The 20434-nt window shown below is 52.7% G+C and overlaps 1 protein-coding gene across 2 annotated transcripts in view; it reads right to left on the minus strand.

The window, feature by feature from the left end:
• Positions 1 to 20434, minus strand: part of DEPTOR (DEP domain containing MTOR-interacting protein) — a 158383-nt gene that overhangs the window by 24295 nt on the left and 113654 nt on the right. The window contains exons 7-9 of one of the 2 annotated variants that reach the window (XM_018058145.1): positions 20086 to 20156; positions 16965 to 17069; positions 3394 to 3669 (exon numbers count right to left, since the gene is read on the minus strand). In XM_018058145.1, coding sequence (XP_017913634.1) covers positions 3610 to 3669; positions 16965 to 17069; positions 20086 to 20156 — 236 coding nt within the window. In that variant the 3' untranslated portion in view covers positions 3394 to 3609. Of the gene's footprint in view, positions 1 to 3393; positions 3670 to 16964; positions 17070 to 20085; positions 20157 to 20434 lie in introns of those variants that run through there. The other variant, XM_018058144.1, reaches the window with a different exon arrangement.

The following is a 20434-nucleotide window of genomic DNA, read 5'->3' on the forward strand; positions in this document are numbered from 1 at the left end:
CCGGGCGGAGAATGATGACGAGGCTGCAGGAGTGGGTGTGAGTGGGCCTCCCTGCTGGCCAGGGGCTGGGAGGCTGCCTGCCAGGGCAAGGGACTCTGGTTTGGCCCCTGGTCCAGGAAGGCCCCATGAGCCTCAAGCCCGCACGCCACAGCGCCTGTGGCTCCGTGCCCTGGGGCCCGTGCTGTGACCAGAGCCGCCGCCACAACGCAAAGCTCGGGCACTGCAGCTACACAAAAGCCCCTGCTCGCCGCAGCTGGAGAACGTCTGTGCAGCAACCCGGCGCAGCCAGAACCTTGAAAAAAATTTCTTAAGTGTAAAGAAAAAAAGGGTAGGTGTAAGGAGGCCAGTTAGGGCCACAGCAGTGCTGCTGGGAGGAGACAGTGGCTTGGATTTGGGAGAATAAAGAGAAACAGAGGCAGCTGAGCTACATTCTGCAAGCATCTGGAATTGGAGGGAAAAGAAAGGCAAGCATGACTCCTAGATTTCTGGCCTCGGCAACTGGGTGGACAGTAACGATGTCCACTGAGATGAAGAGACTGGAGGAGGGACAAGAATGTGGAAAACAGAGCATGCAATCAGCTCAGCCGTGTGGTTCCCGTCCCGGGGCCGAGCCTCTGCCAAACGAGTGTCCTCCTGACTCGGCTCCCACCACCGCCCCTCCCCCACAGGCTCTCCTGGGAGACCGGCAAGCTGTAACTGCCACAGCAACAGTAGTTGACTTTATCTGGCAGAAAAACACCCATGGGCAGAAGTGAGAGGCTCTAGAGGCAAATGGCAGGCTCAGCACATGACTTTGCAATCTTGAGCATGGAATTCGGAAAACGAATGAAGCGTGCAGACTTACAAAAATGTGTATTTGAGACCTCAAGTCTTGCTCCCAGTCACGTTCCTACCAAACAGATACACCACAGCTTGTAATTAAACATCTGAGTGAAGAACTACCATCTGCCTCATCTCTGGACCTGAAGCTCCATGAGCACAGGGGCCTCGCTTGTTCTGCTACCAGCGGACCCACAGGGCACCCACGTGCATCAGGCATGCAGATTCACCGCCTCGTAGCTCTGGAGGCTGGGAGGGTGGGATCACGGTGCCCACAGGGCCACGCGCTTTCTCCTGCTCTGTAGGAGACCCCTCCTTCTGGAGGCTGGGAGGGTGGATCACGGTGCCCACGGGGTCACGGGCTTTCTCATGCTCTATAGGAGACCCCTCCTCTGGAAGCTGGGAGTGTGGTGCCCGCAGGGCCATGCGCTTTCTCCTGCTCTGTAGGAGACCCCTCCTTCTGGAGGCTGGGAGGCTGGGATCACGGTGCCCGCAGGGCCACGCGCTTTCTCCTGCTCTGTAGGAGACTGCCTCCTTGCACCCTCCAGTATCCGATGTTTGCTGGCAATCCTCGGCGTGTAGATACATCCCTCACCATCACGTGGCCATCTTCTCCACACGTGTCTTCACATTATCTTTACTCTGTGTGGATCTATGTCAAACAGCCCCTTTTTATAAGTAAAAACCAGTCAAATTGGATGAAGGCCTAATGACCTCATCTTAACTTGATTACCTCTTTCAAGATCCTATGTCCAAATAAAGTCACGTTCTTAGGTACTGGGAGTTAGGACTTCAGTATATCTTTTTGTTCGGGACCAGGACACACTTGAATCCATCAGAGTCGCCCAGAGTAGACTCAACATTTCCCAGATTCCCTTGCAGCTAGGTGTGGCCATATGTGGTTATGTTCTAGTCAGTGGGATATAAACAGAAGCGGTGTGTGCAACTTCTCGGAAGAATCTTGAAGGGAGGAATAGTGCCCTTCTGCTGCCCTTCTGACTTTATGGAAAGCTGGAATGTAAGCCTAATGGCTGGCGTGACAGCAGCCATCCTAGACCCTGAGGTGGGGCTGGGAATGGAAAGTGAACAAATTGAGAACACAGACCACAGCGACACATCTCGGTCTTAAACTAACTTTCTTTCAGCTTTTATGTGGCAAAGAAATACTAATCTCAACCACTGTTTCCAAGATTTCACATAGCTCATAAAGGAAGCTAACTGTAACTGATATACCACCCTACACTGCGGAGTCTTCTGTACGGCGCACACTTGCGGAGACAGGAGAGACTTTACCATATTTATCTTTACTCCCCATGACACTTGGATTGGTCGTGGGTGAATCCAGGAGTACAGCTTTGTAGAAGGATGTCCAGCCCTGGTTGGGACAGCTTCGAATTTCTAGCAGATATAGGTCAGTCTGGGGAAGCCCCTGACTTTACACCTGGAGGCAGGCTTGGGGTTACCTGGTTTTGAAGAGACCTGCAGAGGGCTGACAGGAGCTGGCCTCATACTATGTAGTTAGGACCCAGAAAAACTGGCTTCCCTGGTGCTCAGCTGGTAAAGAATCTGCCTGCAATGCGGGAGATCTGGGTTTGATCCCTGGGTTAGGAAGATCCCTTGGAGAAGGGCATGGCAACCCACTCCAGTACTCTTGCCTGGAGAATCCCATGGACAGAGGGGCCTGGAGGGCTACAGTCTGTGGGGTCACAGAGAGTCGGACGCGACTGAGCGACTAGGCACAGCACACACAGAAAGATCGAGTCCCCATCTATCTGTGAAGGACTGAGGGGTCCAGGCTGTGCATGTCCCGGCAGTTGCCCTTCCGCTTCCTGAGACAGAGAGCAAAGAAAGCCAGTGTGAGGGCTTCCGGGTGGGGCGCTCGGTAAGAATCCACCTGCCAACGCAGAGGTCGCGGGCTCGACCCCGGGTCTGGGAAGACTCCACACACCATGGAGTGTCACAGCCGCTGAAGCCTGTGCGCCTGGAGCCTGTTCTCCAAACAAGAGGAGCCCTGCAAGGAGGAGGCTCGCTGCAGCCAGAGAAAGCCGGCGCGCTGCAGCCAGAGGAAGCCGGCGCGCAGCCACAAAGGCCCAGCACAACCAAAAGTAAGCAAGTAGCAACAGAAACAAGAAGCCGGCACTGGGTCCCACAGCAGACCAACCCGGGAGCAGCACAGGACGATGCTGAGACACGTCCAGACTCTGCCGTCCTGTGGCTTCTGAAAGATCCCCTTTCCCACAGCTTCGAATGAAAGTGCTTAGTTTCACCTCAACGTAAAAAAGCTTGTGTGTGTGTGTTCGCCACTCAGTTGTGTCCAACTCTGTTGAGACCCCATGGACTGTAGCCCAGCAGGCTCCTCTGTTCATGGGATTCTCCAGGCAGGAATACTGCAGTGGGTTACCATTCCCTCCTCCAGGGGATCTTCCCAACCCAGATTAACAGAAAACGAAAGCAAACCCACTGGTATAGGCATAGCCATCCGTGGGGCTGGAATTTGATGCAATGCCAGTAACCGCTTATTTTCAGATGCACCTTTAATGAACTCTGAAATCGGGTCACACCTTATGTCCTGCGCATCTTATATTTGATGACATATGTTAGCTGATGCTCAAGAAACAGCTGTCATGTGACAGGCAAGGGGCTTGATACTTTACACACACTTCTTACCCGTTCTCACAGTCACACCACCAAGCAGTCAACGCTGCCATTCTAGGATGAGAAACGGAGCTCTGGCGTTTCTAGGGGCGTGACAGGATTGAACTGGCACGCTGCAGTACGGCAGAAACGTGGTCACGTCGACGCAGGTTCCCATGGCGCCCTGTTCTGGCTACTGTTTGGCCACCTTGTGTTCTGTGATTGTAAACATAAACTCACCTGAGCCAGAGTCAGCCAGAAGACACAGAACAACAGAGATTCTAACAAGCAACATAATAAATGACACCTACAAACAGTTGCTGTTTACTGTGAGCCAGCTACCGCGCCGGGTCACACCTCGCTTAACTGCAACTATTATAAGGGTCATGTGGCAGGTGAAGAATTTTAGCAAGAAGGGGCAAGACAGGGGCAGGGGATTAAAAGGTACAAACTACTATGTAAAAAATAAGTAAGCCGGGGCCTCCCTAGTGGCGCTGTAACTAAGACTCCATGCTCCCAGTTCCAGGGCCTGGGTTCGATCCCTGGTCAGGGAAATAGCTCCCACATGCTGCAACTAGGTGTCCAAACTCCACAACCTAAGATCCCGCAGGCCCCTGCAAGCCATAACGAAGACGGACAAGCCTCCGGGCAGCAGTTAAGACCCAGCACAGCCAAATACATCAAGATTAAAAATAAACAAACAAGCTACAAGGATCTATAGTACAACACGGGGAAAGCGGCCAATCTTTTGTAACAGCTACAAATGGAGGACCACCTTTACCAGCTGTTTCTAAGTGAACTGGTCTTCAGCGGCGCTGGGTCTTCACTGCTTTCTCTAGTTTCAGCAAGCGGGAGCCACTCTTCCTTGAGGGGTGAGGGCTTCGCCTCCCGGAGGCAGAGCTCGGGCCTCACGAGTTGCACTACAAGCTCTGCGGCGTGTGGAAGCTTCCCGGACCAGGGGCCGAACCTGAGTCCCCTGCACGGGCAGGTGGGTTCTTATCCACTGAGTCACCGGGAAAGTCGCAAAAATTGCTAACCACTATGCTGCACATCTGAAACTTACTGCCCATCAACGATACCTCGATGAAATTTAAAAAAAAAGGTGTTCAGGCTTAGAGTTTAAGTCGTTGTCCTGGGTCCTATGGAAGGCGTGAAGTTGGGACTCAAACATTGGGTGTCTGACACCCAAGCTGTGCACTCCATGACCCAAGCAAGCAACCTGAGCCTTCAGTGAACACAGGATGGACCACAAGATGAAGGTGATGTGATGGATCAGATGAAAGGAGGGAGAAGCCGGACATGACTTCCGGGAATCTTCTCGGGGATTTTTAAAAAATTAATTTCTATCAGAGTATCAGTTGTTTTATGACGTTATATTAGATTCTTGCTGTAGAGCAAAGTGAGTCAGTAATAGGTATACACATATCCCTCTTCTTAAAAATTTATTTACTTTTAACTGAAGGATAATTACCATACTGTGTGGGTTTCTGCCACACCTTAACATGGATCAGCCACGGGTACACACACGTCCCCTGCCCCTGAGCCTGCAGGGTCCCTCTGTTTTAGACGGCCTTCCATTTAGTGAGCACGGAGCTCCTGCGCTGTAAGGAGGCTCTCCTTAGCTATCTATTTACACACTGTGTGTACGTGTGTCAGTTTCTGGGAGGTTTCGGAAAGGCTGGGGTAGGCTCGCCGGGTGACAGCATTCAGAAAGGGCCTTGCAGCCTCAGGGGGCTTCCCAGGTGAAGGAGCCGCCTCCTGACGAGGAGCGGTCCCTGGATCGGGGAGACGCCCTGGAGGAGGGCGCGGGACCCCTGCAGTGCCCTCCCGGAAAGCCCCGTGGGCAGGGGGCTTGGCGGCTGCAGCCCACGGGGCCCAGAGTCGGGCACAGCTGGCGCCTCGCACGCGCTCACGCGGGTTTCCAGACACGCTTAGGACAGAAACACGGGGGACGTGGGAGGAACCGGCAGAAGGAAAACGGCCACTCGGAGCGGACGGCTGCAGCCCCGGGAAGCGGGAGGGACCCCGGACTGGAGAGGGCCTCGCACCCGCCCCGCGGGCCAGGGTGCAGTCAGGCCTCGGGCAGGCGGCAGCCGCCTCTCCGGAGCCGGAGGAGGCTCCACACGGGCCTCAGCCAGGAGAGCAGAGGCCCGGGCAGGCCTGGGATCTGCCCGACGCTGAAGCCTGCGCTGGTCTCTGCAGACGGAACCGGGAGCGGCGCCCCTGGCCCCGCGGAGGCCGGGAACGCTCGGTGCCCTGGCGCCACGCAGGGGCGCACCTTCCGCGGCTCTGCAGGGCCTGTACTTACAGGCTGTGTCCTCTGTCACACGGAAGTTATGACAACTCAAACTCCCACTTTATAAATCTCTTAACCTCCCCCCTCCAACTCACGCATTTCCACTGGGGGTGACCTAGTTTCCAAAGGGGGAAAGACCTGCCGCCTGGAGTCTGAAAATCAGGCTTCCTCTTTCATGTGCGAAGCCCGCGCACACACATCCGTACACACAGACAGTCCGTGGACAGGCCTACAGCCGCCTGCGGGCTCTATATTTTACGGAGAGAGAGAGGATTAAGGGGGAAACGTCTGTCAAATGCTCCTTAAGAGGACAAGTGAAGTCGCTCCGTCGTGTCCGACTATTTGCGACTCCATGGACTGTAGCCCACCAGGCTTCTCCATCCATGGGATTCTCCAGGCAAGAATACTGGAGTGGGTTGCCATTTCTTGCTCCAGGGGATCTTCCTGACCCAGGGATCGAACCTGGGTCTCCCGCATTGTAGGCAGACGCTTTACCCACTGAGCCACCAATAGTAGGCTGAGAGACGCTCTAACTCACCGCCGCCCTTCCTCCCCACACGCCCTTAGCGGTGCTGTGCCTTCCAAGGAACTGCGTCCCGTTCTTTTTCCACTTTTTGTCTCACGCTGGAGTACAGCTGTTGACAATGCTGGGACAGGGTCAGGCGGAAAGCACTGGACTCAGCCGTGCACACCCACGCATCCCTCTCCCCCAGACTCCACTCCCATCCGGGCTGCCACGTGACCCTGAGCAGGGCTCCCCGACCGCACAGTAGGTCTTGCCCATGTTAAATGCAGCAGCGTGTACACATCCTCTGCAAACTCCCAAACTGTCCTTCCCCCCACTCTTGCCCCGGGCAACGGCTCCACTCTGAGTTTCTGCTTTATGGAATAAACTCTCCGTGTGTGTGTGTGCACACGCCTGCACGTGTGAACACACTGCAACCATGGGCGTGAGCGGGTGCACGCATGTGCACACACGCGCAGCTATACTTAGGTCTACCTGAGTTCTACCCATTCTTGGTGTGTGTGTTTTTTTTTCTGGCCATGCCACAGGGCGTGTGGGCTCTTAGTTCCCCAAGCAGGGATCGAACCTGTGCCCACTTCCCTGGAAGCGGCCTGAACCGCTGGACCTCCACGGAGCCCCAGTCTCTACCCATCCTTTGGGTCTCAGCTCAAGCACCCTCCCCTGGGGACGTGCGCCTTGTTGTGCCCCGCTGGCCCACACAGAGGAGAAGCCAGGCCCCCTGTTTGTCCCCGCACCTCTGTTTATACACTCCGGAGTGGAGTTCTGGGGTGGTGGTCTCTCTCCCTCTCCAGACCATAAATCCCAGCCAGGCCTGACATGACGGCAGGTGGCTGAGAAAGACGAAGTGAACACAGAACTGTGGAGCTGCCCTGTCTTCTCCAGGGCGAGCAGGGAGGGCAGGGAGCAGAGAGGAGGTCGGAGCTGAGGCCCCGAGGCGCGCAGGCTCCCCACAGCCAGAGCCGCAGACTCTCCCGCCCACCAGGCCCGCGTGAGCAAAGCACTGGCCCTTCTGCTCCCAGTCGGCTGAGCACAGCCCAGCACGTCCGCACGCCCAGCCTTCCCGGGCTCAACTGCAAAGGAGCTGCTTTTAACCTCATGGTACACAGCTTTCTTCACACGTGTTGGCAGTCATCCCACCATTTGCTACTCCAGTGCCCAAACGGTCTTGGCAAATTAATTAGGAATTTGGGAGGACAACTTGGCTTCTCTTGGTTAGGAGGCAAATTCCATGAAATATACAGGCTTTGTGGCCATGGGGAGGAAAGACCAAAAAAGCAGGATTTCGACATTTTTCTTCTATATGAGAAATAGGAATTTTTGAAAGGAGGAATAAAAGAACACAATGACCACTAATTCCTTACTGTGACTCAGATGGTTCTGTCTCCATATAAACACACAAAGAAACAAACAAACAGTGAAAAGAGGCCCCACACATCCACATCCATCAATTCATAACAGCAGGAAACACGAGGAGAAGCCAGGAGTCTTGGAATCCCTGTGAGAGCTGGCACAAGGCTGCATGAAAACTTGAATACCATTTCTCACAGGATTTAATTATTTCCACCAGGAAAAAAGAAAAAAAACTTTCCAGAAAAGAGCAAGGATATCTTTTGTTTCTTATTTGTAAATATGGCTCAAATGCCTTCACAGTCTGAAGGCTGAACGGTTTGCTCAGATAAGTGTTTGATTAAACTAGCAGACATGCGTTTTTTTTTGTTTTTTTTTTTTTACATCCTTCACTTGGGTGACCCTGCAAGATCAGTCCTGGCCTAGGTGAGGGGCTGGTGCCAAGAATAAGCATTATTTATTTGACTTTCTGCAAGCAAAGGCAGGTGGACATGTGACCACCTCAACAACTCATCTTGAACTGAACACAAATTCTCCATACAAGACACAGGAAAGGTTAAGAACCACTGAGCAGCCCATGGGGGGTTGAGGTTTTGTTGGATATATCATCTCCCACTCCCCGGGTGGCTCAGATGCTAAAGAAGCTGCCTGCAATGCAGGGGACCTGGGTTTGATCCCTGGGTCTGGAAGATCCCCTGGAGGAGGGCATGGCAACCCACTCGAGTGATCTTGCCTGGAGAATTCCAAGGACCGGGGAGCCTGGCGGGCAACAGTCCACGGGGTTGCCAAGAGTCAGGCTCGACTGAGCGGTTAACACACACAGGCCATCTGCTGAGCTCTGCCCCATGGGCTTGTATTTTTTGAAATTATGCAACAGGAAACATTATTAGGAGTTTGGGGCAAAGAGACCGGATTTGAAGCTAGCTGTGGCATTCCCAAACTTGGTGACCTTGAGAAAGGGACTAAGTGAGCCTCAGGTTCCTCGTTTGCAAGGGGGGGAGGACGTTTCCCACTCCCCTTTCCAGACTTGTAAGAACAATAAAAGCAATACCGGGTATGAGAGGTGTGGGCGTACAGCGCCCGTGTTCAACGAGTAAGCTCCTCAGCCTTCTCCAGAAGCACCAGCTCACTGAGTCAGGCAACACGTGTGCTTCCAGCACTTACGAAAGGGCCAGGAAGACAGCAGTTAAAGGCAGACAAGGTTCTACTGGAGACAAATGATAACCTATTAGGTACTATTATCCAATTCTGATGAGTGTTACATCTTGAAAAGACAAGACAGGGTGATACAATAAAGAGTAACTGGAGGAAGACAAGGTGTTTAAAGCTTGAATTTGAAGCTTGAATGGAAACCAAGGAAGCAGTTGCCCAGCCTGAGGCCAGTGGAGCCGAAAGCGAAGCAGGTTGGAGATGGTGTTTCCACCAAAAGAGCCCGATGATGGACTCCGAGGCCCCGGAAGGCGACTGGCACAGTTCTCACCGCAAGGGGACGCCAGGCTTCCCAGGCGGCTCTGTGGTAAGGAACCCGCCTGCAGCGCAGGAGACCTGGGTCTGATTCCTGGGTTGGGAAGATCCCCTGGAGGAGGAAACGGCAACCCACTCCAGCATTCTTGCCTGGAGAATCCGATGGACAGAGGAGCCTGGCGGGCTACGGTCCATGGGGTCCACGACTTGGTAATTAAACAACAAAGAGCCAGCGTCCTGTGACTAGATTTACCTGGCACATATCTAGGCACAATCAGGGCATATTTGTCAGTCTTCCCCAACTCAAGTGGAAGATAGCTCCCAGGGGATCATGAAAATCAAGTTATGACAGAGAATGGGACCCACATTTGGGTTCAGACTCGACAGACTTTTGTGATTAAAAAGGGAGCGAGGTCATTAAAGGCTGCGATATGAAACCAAGTTCAAGTGCTGTTATTAGACTGCAGCCTGTGGAATGTCTTGGGAAGGAATTTTATTCCTTTTCAACATAGAGGAAAAGAGACTAAAGAAATACAGTTATTCCTCCTGGGACCATTTCTTCCTTTAGGATTTTACCGTCTAGCTGCTGATATGAAGTGGACTCAGCCCAGAAAGGTCAGGCACACAGAAGACACTCAGGAAGTTACTGCTTTTCTCTTCTTTCCTCCTTGCCCCGTCGTGCTAAAATGAACCAGAAGCTACTGGAATGGAATCCCTAAAGGATGAATGAGTCCCTGAGGGGGAGTCTAGGGACCAGACTCTTCCAGAGGAAGGCACACTGCATGCGGAGGCTCAGCTCTGGATGGTTCCCGTGTTTCACGCTCCACGCTAGAGCCGCTGTGCCAAGCAAAGGCCCTCCATGCCAGAGGCCTGCAGAATGCACTTTTCACATAGAAGAACTTTCAACATAAGAACAACGCTGGGATTTCCCCGGTGGTCCAGTGGTTACTGCCGGAGACCCAGGTTTGATCCTTGCATCGGGAAGATCCTCTGCAGAATGGCAACCCACTCCAGCATTCTTGCCTGGAGAATCCCACGGACAGAGGAGCCTGGCAGGCCACAGTCCAGGGGGTCGCACAGAGCCGGAGATGACTGAGCAACAAACATTTTCACTTTCACTCCAGTGGTCAAGAATCCCCCTTCCAGTGCGGGGGATGTGGGTTCAATCCCTGGCCGGGGAACTTCGCTCCCGCGTGCTGCAGAGCAGCAAGGTCTGCGCGCCACACCGAGGCCAAGTGCGGCAACTAGGACCTGACTCGGCAGGATGAGTAAATAAATGTTAAAGAAAGTGCCGCCAAAATAATAATAATAAAATCATTTTTAAAATAACTTTGATTCAAAGATGGTGATTCAAAGTGAGGATTCTGATGATCCTATTACCATGATTCTCTAGGCTGGGAAAGGGAGAAGAGACAGGTATGAAAGAAGTATAAAAACTTTATCAGAAAAGGTGTAATGAGTTGCCTTCTTTGTTACATGGGTCCCGATTCAGACAAAACCGAAAATAAGGTTCTATGTGGTGCTTCTGGTAACATCTGTCCCCTTTTTGGTGTCTTGGGACAAGCATGCTGCGACTGCGTGAGGAAGAGGAGGAGGTGATTGGAAGGGAAGCAGATGAGTGAAAACAGAACTTCAAACAAGCAGGGGATGACGCAGAAGTCTTTTGACTGAAACACTTGAGAGTCAGTTCCGCTCACAGCTGAACTCAGGCTGGAAGCTTCCCGGGCCTGCATCCCCGCGGTGTCCCCGCTGCAGCTCCGCTGCCTGAGCCGCCCCAGCTGCAGGGTCAGCGGCGCGGAGGCGCCGGGCGTGGGGGCAGGTCATAGGCCCCGCCAATCCCATCCAGAGGAGAAGGCGGTGATCCTCTTCACTCGCCCTAAGGAGGCATGTTCTCTGGACCTTTTCCAGAACTGCCAGAGAAGGAAATGCTAATACGGGCACGACGGTTTCGCCTCATCATGGATCAAGCATGCGTGACTGCCCAGTCTCTCAGTCAGGTTTGACTCTGAGACCCGTGGACAACAGCCCACCAGGCTCCTCTGCCCATGGGATTCTCTAGGCAAGAACACTGCAGTGGGTTGTCATGCCTTCCTCCAGGGGATCTTCCCAACCCAGGGACTGAACCCCCATCTCCTGCGCTGGCAGGTAGATTCTTTACCACCAAGCTACCCAGGAAACCTTCATGGACTAAGGGTTCCCTTTAAGCAGGCAAAGAGCTCCTCTCTGGGTCTGAAAGATCAAGAAGCATTAAGAGGGGAACACAGCACCCAGGCTCTCCAGTCTGGGCCTGTCCTGTCCACACAAAAAGGTGCCCCCGCCACGGAAAAGTTTCCAAGCCCCAGGGTAAACTAAAAGCGAGAAATGACAAGCATACGAAACCTTGGTTACAACACGGTTTCTGTTTTGGCAAGGAAAGGAGTGAAATTAAGGTGCCATGTAGGAAAATTCCGCTGGACGGGAAGGCCACAGAGGGCCAGACGAAAAGCGCTGTCTACACTGGAAAGTAGGAGAACACGGGCTCTGACCTCAGGGGCGGGCCTGGTCTCCTGGGAGAAAGTGACGCGGGAGGCAAAGGTGGGCGCTTTGCACTGTCTTAGGTTAGCTCGGGCCGGTCAGCAGGGCTAAAGGCGTCTGGCCAGAGTTTGGAGCAACTTTTACCACCCAGACCAAGCGGGTAGGTCACTGCCCAGGTCACTGGCTCCTTCCCCAGGACAGGCTCTCGTAGGGTCAATGCTGCTGCCCATATAGACGGAGGCTGCGCACCCATACACACTGCCCTGAAGTCAAGAGCAGCAGTGACGTGACAGGTCAGTGGGAACAAGCCTCCAGGACTGGGTTACACAAGGGCTTTTCACAGAACTTATTTAATAACAAATGCATATGGCAAATTAGGAAATTATCTATTCATCATTTTCTGTAACAAAGTAACGGACTAAGCAAATAAATACACACAAGTAAATTATATGGAGGAGCGTGGTATTCCCTCATTTTCATTAAAATAATTTTTTTTAATTGGAGCGTAACTGGTTTACAATGTTGCGTTTCTTTCTGCTGCACAACGTGAATCAACTATACACATACATTCCCCTCCTCTTGCACCTCCCACCCTGCCGGTCATCACAGAGCGCCGAGCTGAGCTCCCGCCACGCGCTGCTATTTACACATCGTAGCTTCCCCGGTGGCTCAGCTGGTAACGAATCCGCCTGCAGTGAGGGAGACCTGGGTTCGATCCCTGGATTGGGAAGATCCCCTGGAGAGGGAATGGCAACCCACTCCAGGATTCTGGCCTGGAGAGTCAGTCCACGGGGTCCCAAAGAGCCGGACACGACCGGGTGACTTTCACTTTCACTAGTGTACATACGTCAGTGGGGTGTACGTCACTGTCAGTGGGGTGTACGTCACTGTCAGTGGGGTGTACGTCGCTGTCAGTGGGGTGTACGTCGCTGTCAGTGGGGTGTACGTCGCTGTCAGTGGGGTGTACGTCGCTGTCAGTGGGGTGTACGTCGCTGTCACCGGTGTATACGTCTCCGGTGTATACGTCACTGTCACCGGTGTACGCACGGCAGTGCTACTCTCCCAAGTCGTCCACCCTCAGCCTCCCCGCCTCGCTCCTCTGTTCACAGATCCACTCTCTACACCTGTGTTTCTGTCCCTGCCCTGCAAATAGGCTCATCTGTACCATTTTTCCAGCTTCTATATAAAGGCATTAATATATGATATCTGTTTGTCTCTTTCTGACTTCTGCCACTCTGTATCTGTCATTTTCATTTAGCCAACAGCACACTCAAAATACATCTCAATATATTCACTCCAATACAGAGTTTGATCAAAAGCAGGCTTTTAAAACAAGGCTATATCTTGGTCTTTCTTTCTTTTTTTAATTCTTAGTCTTAAGATTCCATTTCAGAGTTTCTATTAAATGATATATGTTGTGTTAGATAATTTAAACAGACTTTTTCTTTGGCTCAATTTCCCAGCATTTTTAGTATGCTAATGTGCTTTTCTGTAAATTTCTGAGACAGGAACAGTGTGCAGCAGTTGAAAACTGTTTTGATCACAGAACCTCAGGACAGGATATTTTGCTGGACTCAGTTCAGTTCAGTCCAGTCGCTCAGTCGTGTCTGACTGTGTGAACCCACGGACTGCAGCACAGCGGACCTCCCTGTCCATCACCAGCTCCCGGCGTCCACCCAAACTCACGTCCATTGAGTCAGTGATGCCAACCAACCATCTCATCCTCTGTCGTCCGCTTCTCCCCCTGCCCTCAGTCTTTCCCAGCATCAGGATCTTTTCAAATGAGTCAGCTCTCCACTTTGCTGGACTAGAGAGCTGTATAATGCAAGTTTGGAAGTGTAGCTCTGCTGAATTCTGTACTGCTCTACAACATACAAAAACCACTGTACACCCCACCTGAGAAACTAAGAATATAAACCATGAGTGTTATCTTCTGAAACTGACAAAAATATCCCAGGTTACCCATCAATCAGTATAGAGATATCAAGGAGTTAATTATCAACAGACAACATCTGGAACAGTTATGCATATTAATAATGATGAACTAAAGTCAATGAAATACACCTGGCTAAGCAAACCAAGGTCTTTAGCTGCAATGTAAATCCATCGCTTTCACGAAATGAAATCTGCTTTGAGTCAAAGCTCCACGCAAGCGAGTGTATGCTCAGAAGCGAAGCACTCTGCCAAAAATAATTTATACGGAGGTAGTTTACTGTGGAAACAAAAGATGAAACTCTTCCCACAGCCAAGAGTCCCACTAGAAAAGGGAAAAATTCGGCCTCGGCACAGAAGCAGGTGCTCCCTGCCGGCTCTCCTGCTCTGGGTTCCTGGGTACCGTGCCCACTGCACACAGACGCACTTGGCCAGCAAGGTGCATGGACCGTGCCCAGAGCACAAGCCTGTGAAAGGAGACTGCTTACGCTCTGACTCACTCGTGTCAGACTCTTTGGGACCCCACGGACTGTCGCCCACCAGGCTCCTCCGTCCGTGGGATTTCCCAGGCAAGAATACTGGAGTGGGTTGCCATGCCCTCCTCCAGGGGATTGCCCCATCCCAGTGATCGAACCCAGGTCTCCTGCACTGCAGGCAGATTCTTTACCTTCTGAGTCACCAAAGAGACCCCTGTATGAAGGAGGTGCTCAAATCAGAGTCAGTCCCCAACCCAGCACCAGTCACCCAGCGCGGCCGTAATCCCTGCTCTGGGCCCACCTCTCTTGTCCAGAAGGTGAGCCACTGCCCGGGGGTAGATGCTGGGAACCAGGGCGGTGCAGGCCCGGACCACGCCTGCAGCTCCACTGGCCTGCTGCTCTGGAAGAGGGACAGATGGGCGTGGATGAAAGTGTTGGAGGCATAAAGCCAGAGCCTGTGGCTTTCATGTCTTCTGCGTCCACCCATGACCCCAGATAAGCAAGAGGTAAATGTCCTCTGTGAGACAGGACAAAACTGCAAGATAAAGGCGTTTTGAGGCAGAAAACCAATGATCTCAATACCCTCTTATACCCTTATACGTCTTATTATTTCATTATAAATAAAAACAATGTATATAAATGTACATATACATATAAGAAATCTGGAAGAATATAAATAAAGATGTTAACAGCTATACACTTTATGCCAACTACACTTCCAAAGTGCTGCTTAAAAATGGGAATATCTATCAGTTAGTAAAGATGATAGGCAGGTACAATTTTTTTTCCTGCTTATGTGTATTTTCCAAAAGTTTTCAATTCTATATTCATTACTTTAATAGAAAAAATAGGAACAAATTTTCAAAAATCTTACACAATTCACTCAATTGTCTGATGTGTGCGTATTTCTTTGCACTTTTTTGAGTGTTTCAACATACCTAATCCATAAAGCAGCAGAATGAAATATGATGATCATTTCAGAGGGGAGGAAACAGGCAATGAGACGTTATGAAACTTATTCAAAGAGCTGGTTAAAAAAAAAAAAAAACCACTAAACTTCTCTTGCAAACGCCATGACTTTTCTTCCAAACTCCATGACTTTTCTTCTCTTTTTCTCACTATTTGCTATTTTTTATGGTCTTAATGTGCTCTGCTGGCTGCATAAACACCACAGGTACGTACTCTGTGTACAACACAGGCAGTGGAGTTCTCACATAAGACTCAGCAAAAATATGCAAGCAGCTCCTGCAGCTCAATTCCAGAAAAATAAACGACCCAATCAAAAAATGGGCCAAAGAACTAAATAGACATTTCTTCAAAGAAGACATACAGATGGCTAACAAACACATGAAAAGATGCTCAACATCACTCATTATCAGAGAAACGCAAATCAAAACCACAATTAGGTACCATCTCATGCTGGTCAGAATGGCTGTGATCCAAAAGTCTTCAAGCAATAAATGCTGGAGAGGGTGTGGAGAAAAGGGAACCCTCTTACACTGTTGGTGGGAATGCAAACTAGTACAGCTACTATGGAGAACAGTGTGGAGATTCCTTAAAAAACCGGAAATACAACTGCCATACAACCCAGCAATCCCACTGCTGGGCATACACACAGAGGAAACCAGAATTGAAAGAGACTCGTGTACCCCAATGTTCATCGCAGCACTGTTTACAGTAGCCAGGATATGGAAGCAACCTAGATGTCCATCAGCAGACGAGTGGATAAGAAAGTAGTGGCACATATACACAATGGAGTATTACTCAGCCATTCAAAAGAACGCATTTGAATCAGTTCTAATGGAGTGGATGAAACTGGAGCCGATTATACAGAGTGAAGTAAGCCAGAAAGAAAAACACCAGTACAGTATACTAACACATATATAGGGAATTTAGAAAGATGGTAATGATATCCCTGTATGCGAGACAGCAAAAGAGACACAGATGCATAGAACAGTCTCCTGGACTCTGTGGGACTCCAGAAGATGATGTGGGAGAATAGCATTGAAACAGGTCTATCATCACGTGTGAAACAGATCGCCAGTCCAAGCTCGATGCATGAGACAGGGTGCTCAGGGCTGGTGCACCCGGATGACCCAGAGGGATGGGATGGGGAGGGAGGTGGGAGGGGGGTCAGGATGGGGAACACGTGTACACCCATGGCTGACTCCTGTCAATATAGGGCAAAACCCACCACAATGCTGAAAACTAATTAGCCTCCAGTTAACATAAATACATTTTAAAAATAATTAAAACGTTTCTGTCACTCAAAAAAAGAAGACTTAAGCAAAAGTAAACTCTCTTTTTTCAAATTAAGTATTGGTTAAGGAGAGAAATGTAACAAACAAAAAAGAACCCGAGGGAGATTTAGAAAACACAGAGGTAGAGTCCGAGGGACGGGAAGACTCGCCCTCTTAGTTTCGATCTCACTTCGAAGCTCTTGGCTTCAACTCAACCTCGCTCAGAAAGGGCAAAGGAAAGGAGAGAGGGGCGAGCGCGCAGGGAGGCAGGACGACTAGGCACGGGGGGCGCGGGCGGCACGGGGGGCGCGGGACGAGGCAGGACACGCGGGGCGCGGGGGGCGCGGGGGGCGCGGGGGGCGCGGGACGAGGCAGGACACGCGGGGGCGCGGGGGCGGGGGCGCGGGGGGCGCGGGGGGCGCGGGAGGCGCGGGGGGCGCGGGGGGCGCGGGGGCGCGGGGGGCGCGGGACGAGGCAGGACACGCGGGGGCGCGGGGGGCGCGGGGGGGCGCGGGAGGCGGCGGGGGGGCGCGGGGGGGCGCGGGACGAGGCAGGACACGCGGGGGGGCGCGGGGGGCGCGGGGGGCGCGGGGGCGCGGCAGGACACGCGGGGGCGCGGGGGGCGCGCGGGGCGCGGCAGGACACACGGGGGGCGCGGGGGGGCGCGGGGGGCGCGGCAGGACACGCGGGGCGCGGGGCGCTGCGCCCATCCGTACCTTCATGCCCGCTGCCGCCGCCGGGCCGCTGGGGTCCACGGCCTGGATGTGGCACGGCTTGCTCCCGCGCACCACGAAGCCCCAGCCGACCGCGTCCCCGACGATCTGGAGAGGAAAAGCACAGTCAGCAGCCCGCGGACGGCCCTGGTGCCCAGCGTCCAGGAGAGAAGGCCCGACGGTGAACGCCTGCGCGAGGCAGCCTGCTCCGGCTCGTCTCCGCGCCGAAGGGACGGGGCTGCCTGCTTCCATCGCAAACACAGGCTCACATGTTGATGCAGAAGCTGTGGCCCAGAAACACCTGCCGGGCGGAAAGGAGGTGCTACTGTGAACTCACTGCTCCACAGACAATCGGCAGACGGCTGCTTTCTCAGGCTGTGTTGCAGTTTACCATCAGACTCCAGTGGAAAGTTTAGATGATCTGAAAAACACGGTTGAAATTTCCCTCCGGGTCCAATTTCCCTTCTGCTTCCAAAGGATACTTTCCTCCTGTTCTTGCTACCTCACTGACTTCTAAACTAGTCATTTCAATTACTGAGGAGGAGAAACATGAAGAGTCTTGGCTTTCTTGAAACACAACTTAATGTACCAAGAAAAGACAGTGAAAAGGACGCTAAGTTCTTAATTCTCAAGTCAACTCTGGTCCAAAAGTTGTTTGAAACTGGAGTGCTTTTTCCTGACAGAATTGTAATTAGAATCGGCAGTTACATTTGCTGGGCAGCTCCCAGACACGTCTCTAGCACACACCCCAGCCAAAATACAGACGACGGCCATTCACAATCAATTACTAGCAATGCTGGCGTTGATATTTAGAACCAAGGAGAATTTATACCTAAAACTACGCTCCACTGTCTCTTGAATGCAGAGATGGAGGAAAAGCAGAGAAGCAAATGACACTTTGCTGACCGTCCTTGACGACTTTCAGGGCAGGCTTAGTACTCATAGTCTCCGCTTTTGCTTGCCTGAGAAGTTCTTCTGGGACTTACATATTTTGGGCTGTGCCAGCTGCTGCGGGCGGGGGCTGGTCTCCAGCTGCAGAGCGCGGGCTTGCCATTTCGGTGGCTTCTCACGCTGTGGAGCGCAGGCCCCAAGGGTGCTCGGGAGTCGGTAACTGTGGTGCACGGCCTTAGTTGCCGCGTGGCACATGGCATCTTCCCAGACCAGGGGTCAAACCCGTATCCCCAGCACTGGAAGGTGGGTTCTTGGCCACTGGACCAGCAGGGCAGACCTGAGAGGCTCTTCATCAGGCACTTTGCTGGCTTTCAGGTTTGGCGCTGTGAGTTCTTCAAACGTGATTTCACTTCCAAACGTACAGTTTGCCTTCTCCTTGGATACGGACGTGTTGCCAGCACTGTTTTCATATTGGTTGGCTATGAATGGACCCAACCGGCTTTAATTCCTTGCTGCTCAGAATGTGCTCCAGTCCTTGACAAATGTTTGCAGCACGGATGGTGTGGAAAGCTTTCCCCCACCTTGAGGTATTAAAGCACACATCAGAAGACTGAAGACAGGATGGGAAGAAGCGTTTTAAAGACGCCACTGATGCAGACGTGAGGAGACAGGAGGCCGGTGGGCAGGGTAGGGAGGCGAGGCCAGCAGGGGGCGTGGGCGCATCCCTCGGGGCCCAGAGGCTAAGACCCCACATTCCAATAGGGGGCTGTGGGCCCGATCCCTGGGGGTCCAGAGGCTAAGCCCCCACCTTCTGATGCAGGACTGTGGGCCTGACCCCTGGTCGGGAAGCCAAGCCCCCACCTTCTGATGCGGGGCTGTGGGCCTGACCCCTGGTTGGGAGGCTGAGCCCCCACCTTCCAGTGAGGGGCTGTGGGCCTGCCCCCGGTTGGGAAGCTAAGCCCCCACTTTCCAGTGTGGGGCTGTGGGCCTGACCCCTGGTTGGGAGGCTGAGCCCCCACCTTCCGATGCGGGACTGTGGGCCCGCCCCCGGTCAGGAGGCTGAGCCCCCACTTTCCAGTGCGGGGCTGTGGGCCTGACCCCTGGGGGTCCAGAGGTAAAACCCTACCTTCCGATGCAGGGCTGTGGGCCTGACCCCTGGTCGGGAAGCTAAGCCCCCACCTTCCAGTGAGGGGCTGTGGGTCCGCCCCCGGTCAGGAGGCTGAGCCCCCACTTTCCAGTGCGGGGCTGTGGGCCTGCTCCGGTCGGGAGGCTGGGCCCCCACCTTCTGATGCAGGGCTGTGGGCCTGCCCCCAGTCAGGAGGCTGAGCCCCCACGTGGCCCGCGGCCGGAAAGCTAAAACACACAGCAGGAGCAGTCCTGGAGCAAATCCCACAAAGGCTTTAAAAATGGTTCACGTTTCAAAACTCTTTAAGAAAACAACGAGAAACGGAGTCCTTGGGTCCTGTCTGAAGAAAACCAGGGGGTGTTAGAAGAAGAAGAAGGCAGGCTGAAGACCCTCCAAGAGAGGGCAGGTGGTCACAGATATGTAGGACATCCAAACGAGGCCCTTCTGCAATTCAAGGCCCTAAAATATCGTCAAAAGTGCCACTGATCATCACAGAACAGCCATCTTCCTCTACCTTAAGCCTCCCTCCTGTCTGAAGTGGGGCTTCCTTCGTAGCTCGGTGGTGAAGAATCTGCGTGCCGTGCAGGAGACACGGGTGTGATCCCTGGGTTGGGAGGACCCCCTGGAGAAGGAAATGGCACCCACTCCAGGCGTTCTTGCCTGGAGAATCCCATGGACAGAGGAGCCTGGCGGGCTACAGTCCATGGGGTCACAAAGAGCCGGACATGACTTAGCAACCAAACAACAATATGTTTTAAATAATCTTTATAATAAACTATGAGCAGAAAGGGATTGTTGCCGTTCTTTGCTCTACCACCTGCCTTTGAATCTGTCATTATACTAGAATAGGTACATAGTGAGTTTTTTTTAGGGAAACATCAAAAGGAATTTGAAATGCTGGGTTAATAACAATAAATTGTGTCAAGTCCTAATGCATTTTATTGCCAAAGCGTCAAGAAAGTCACACTGTCATGATGATGCTCAAAACCAAAGGGGAACTGGGAGAACCTTTCCAAGCCCATCCCTAAACTCGACATGGACAGGCCGCCACGCTGACACGCTCCAGACATGCGGCAGTGCGGGAGAAAATCCAAAGGGGGGGCCTACCGTGAACGTCTTCCTCGCATACGGAGCCCCAGGAGTCAAGAGTTCCTCAGAAGTGACGGGCCTCTTCAACACTGTAAGACAGACGCAGGGTCAAGGCACAAACCCTCTTAGCTCTCTGTCCAGTCTTTCAGCAGAAACTTCCTGAATGCCTCAGTCTGCGACATCAGTGACCCAAAGTGTCAGAGATCCCTGCCTCCCAGTGCACAAGTCTCGCCAAACATGGCCAGGAAACTAGCGAACGGAAACAGCCCTAACCCTAACTCACAGACAGCAGAGACGGAGCGGGGGAGGGAAGCAGGAGTGCCAAGGGAGTTCCTGAATTTCTTTCTTCCAAGCCCAGATGGGCATT

The sequence above is a fragment of the Capra hircus genome, chromosome 14 (genome assembly GCF_001704415.2).
Source record: "Capra hircus breed San Clemente chromosome 14, ASM170441v1, whole genome shotgun sequence".
Classification (NCBI taxonomy): domain Eukaryota; kingdom Metazoa; phylum Chordata; class Mammalia; order Artiodactyla; family Bovidae; genus Capra; species Capra hircus.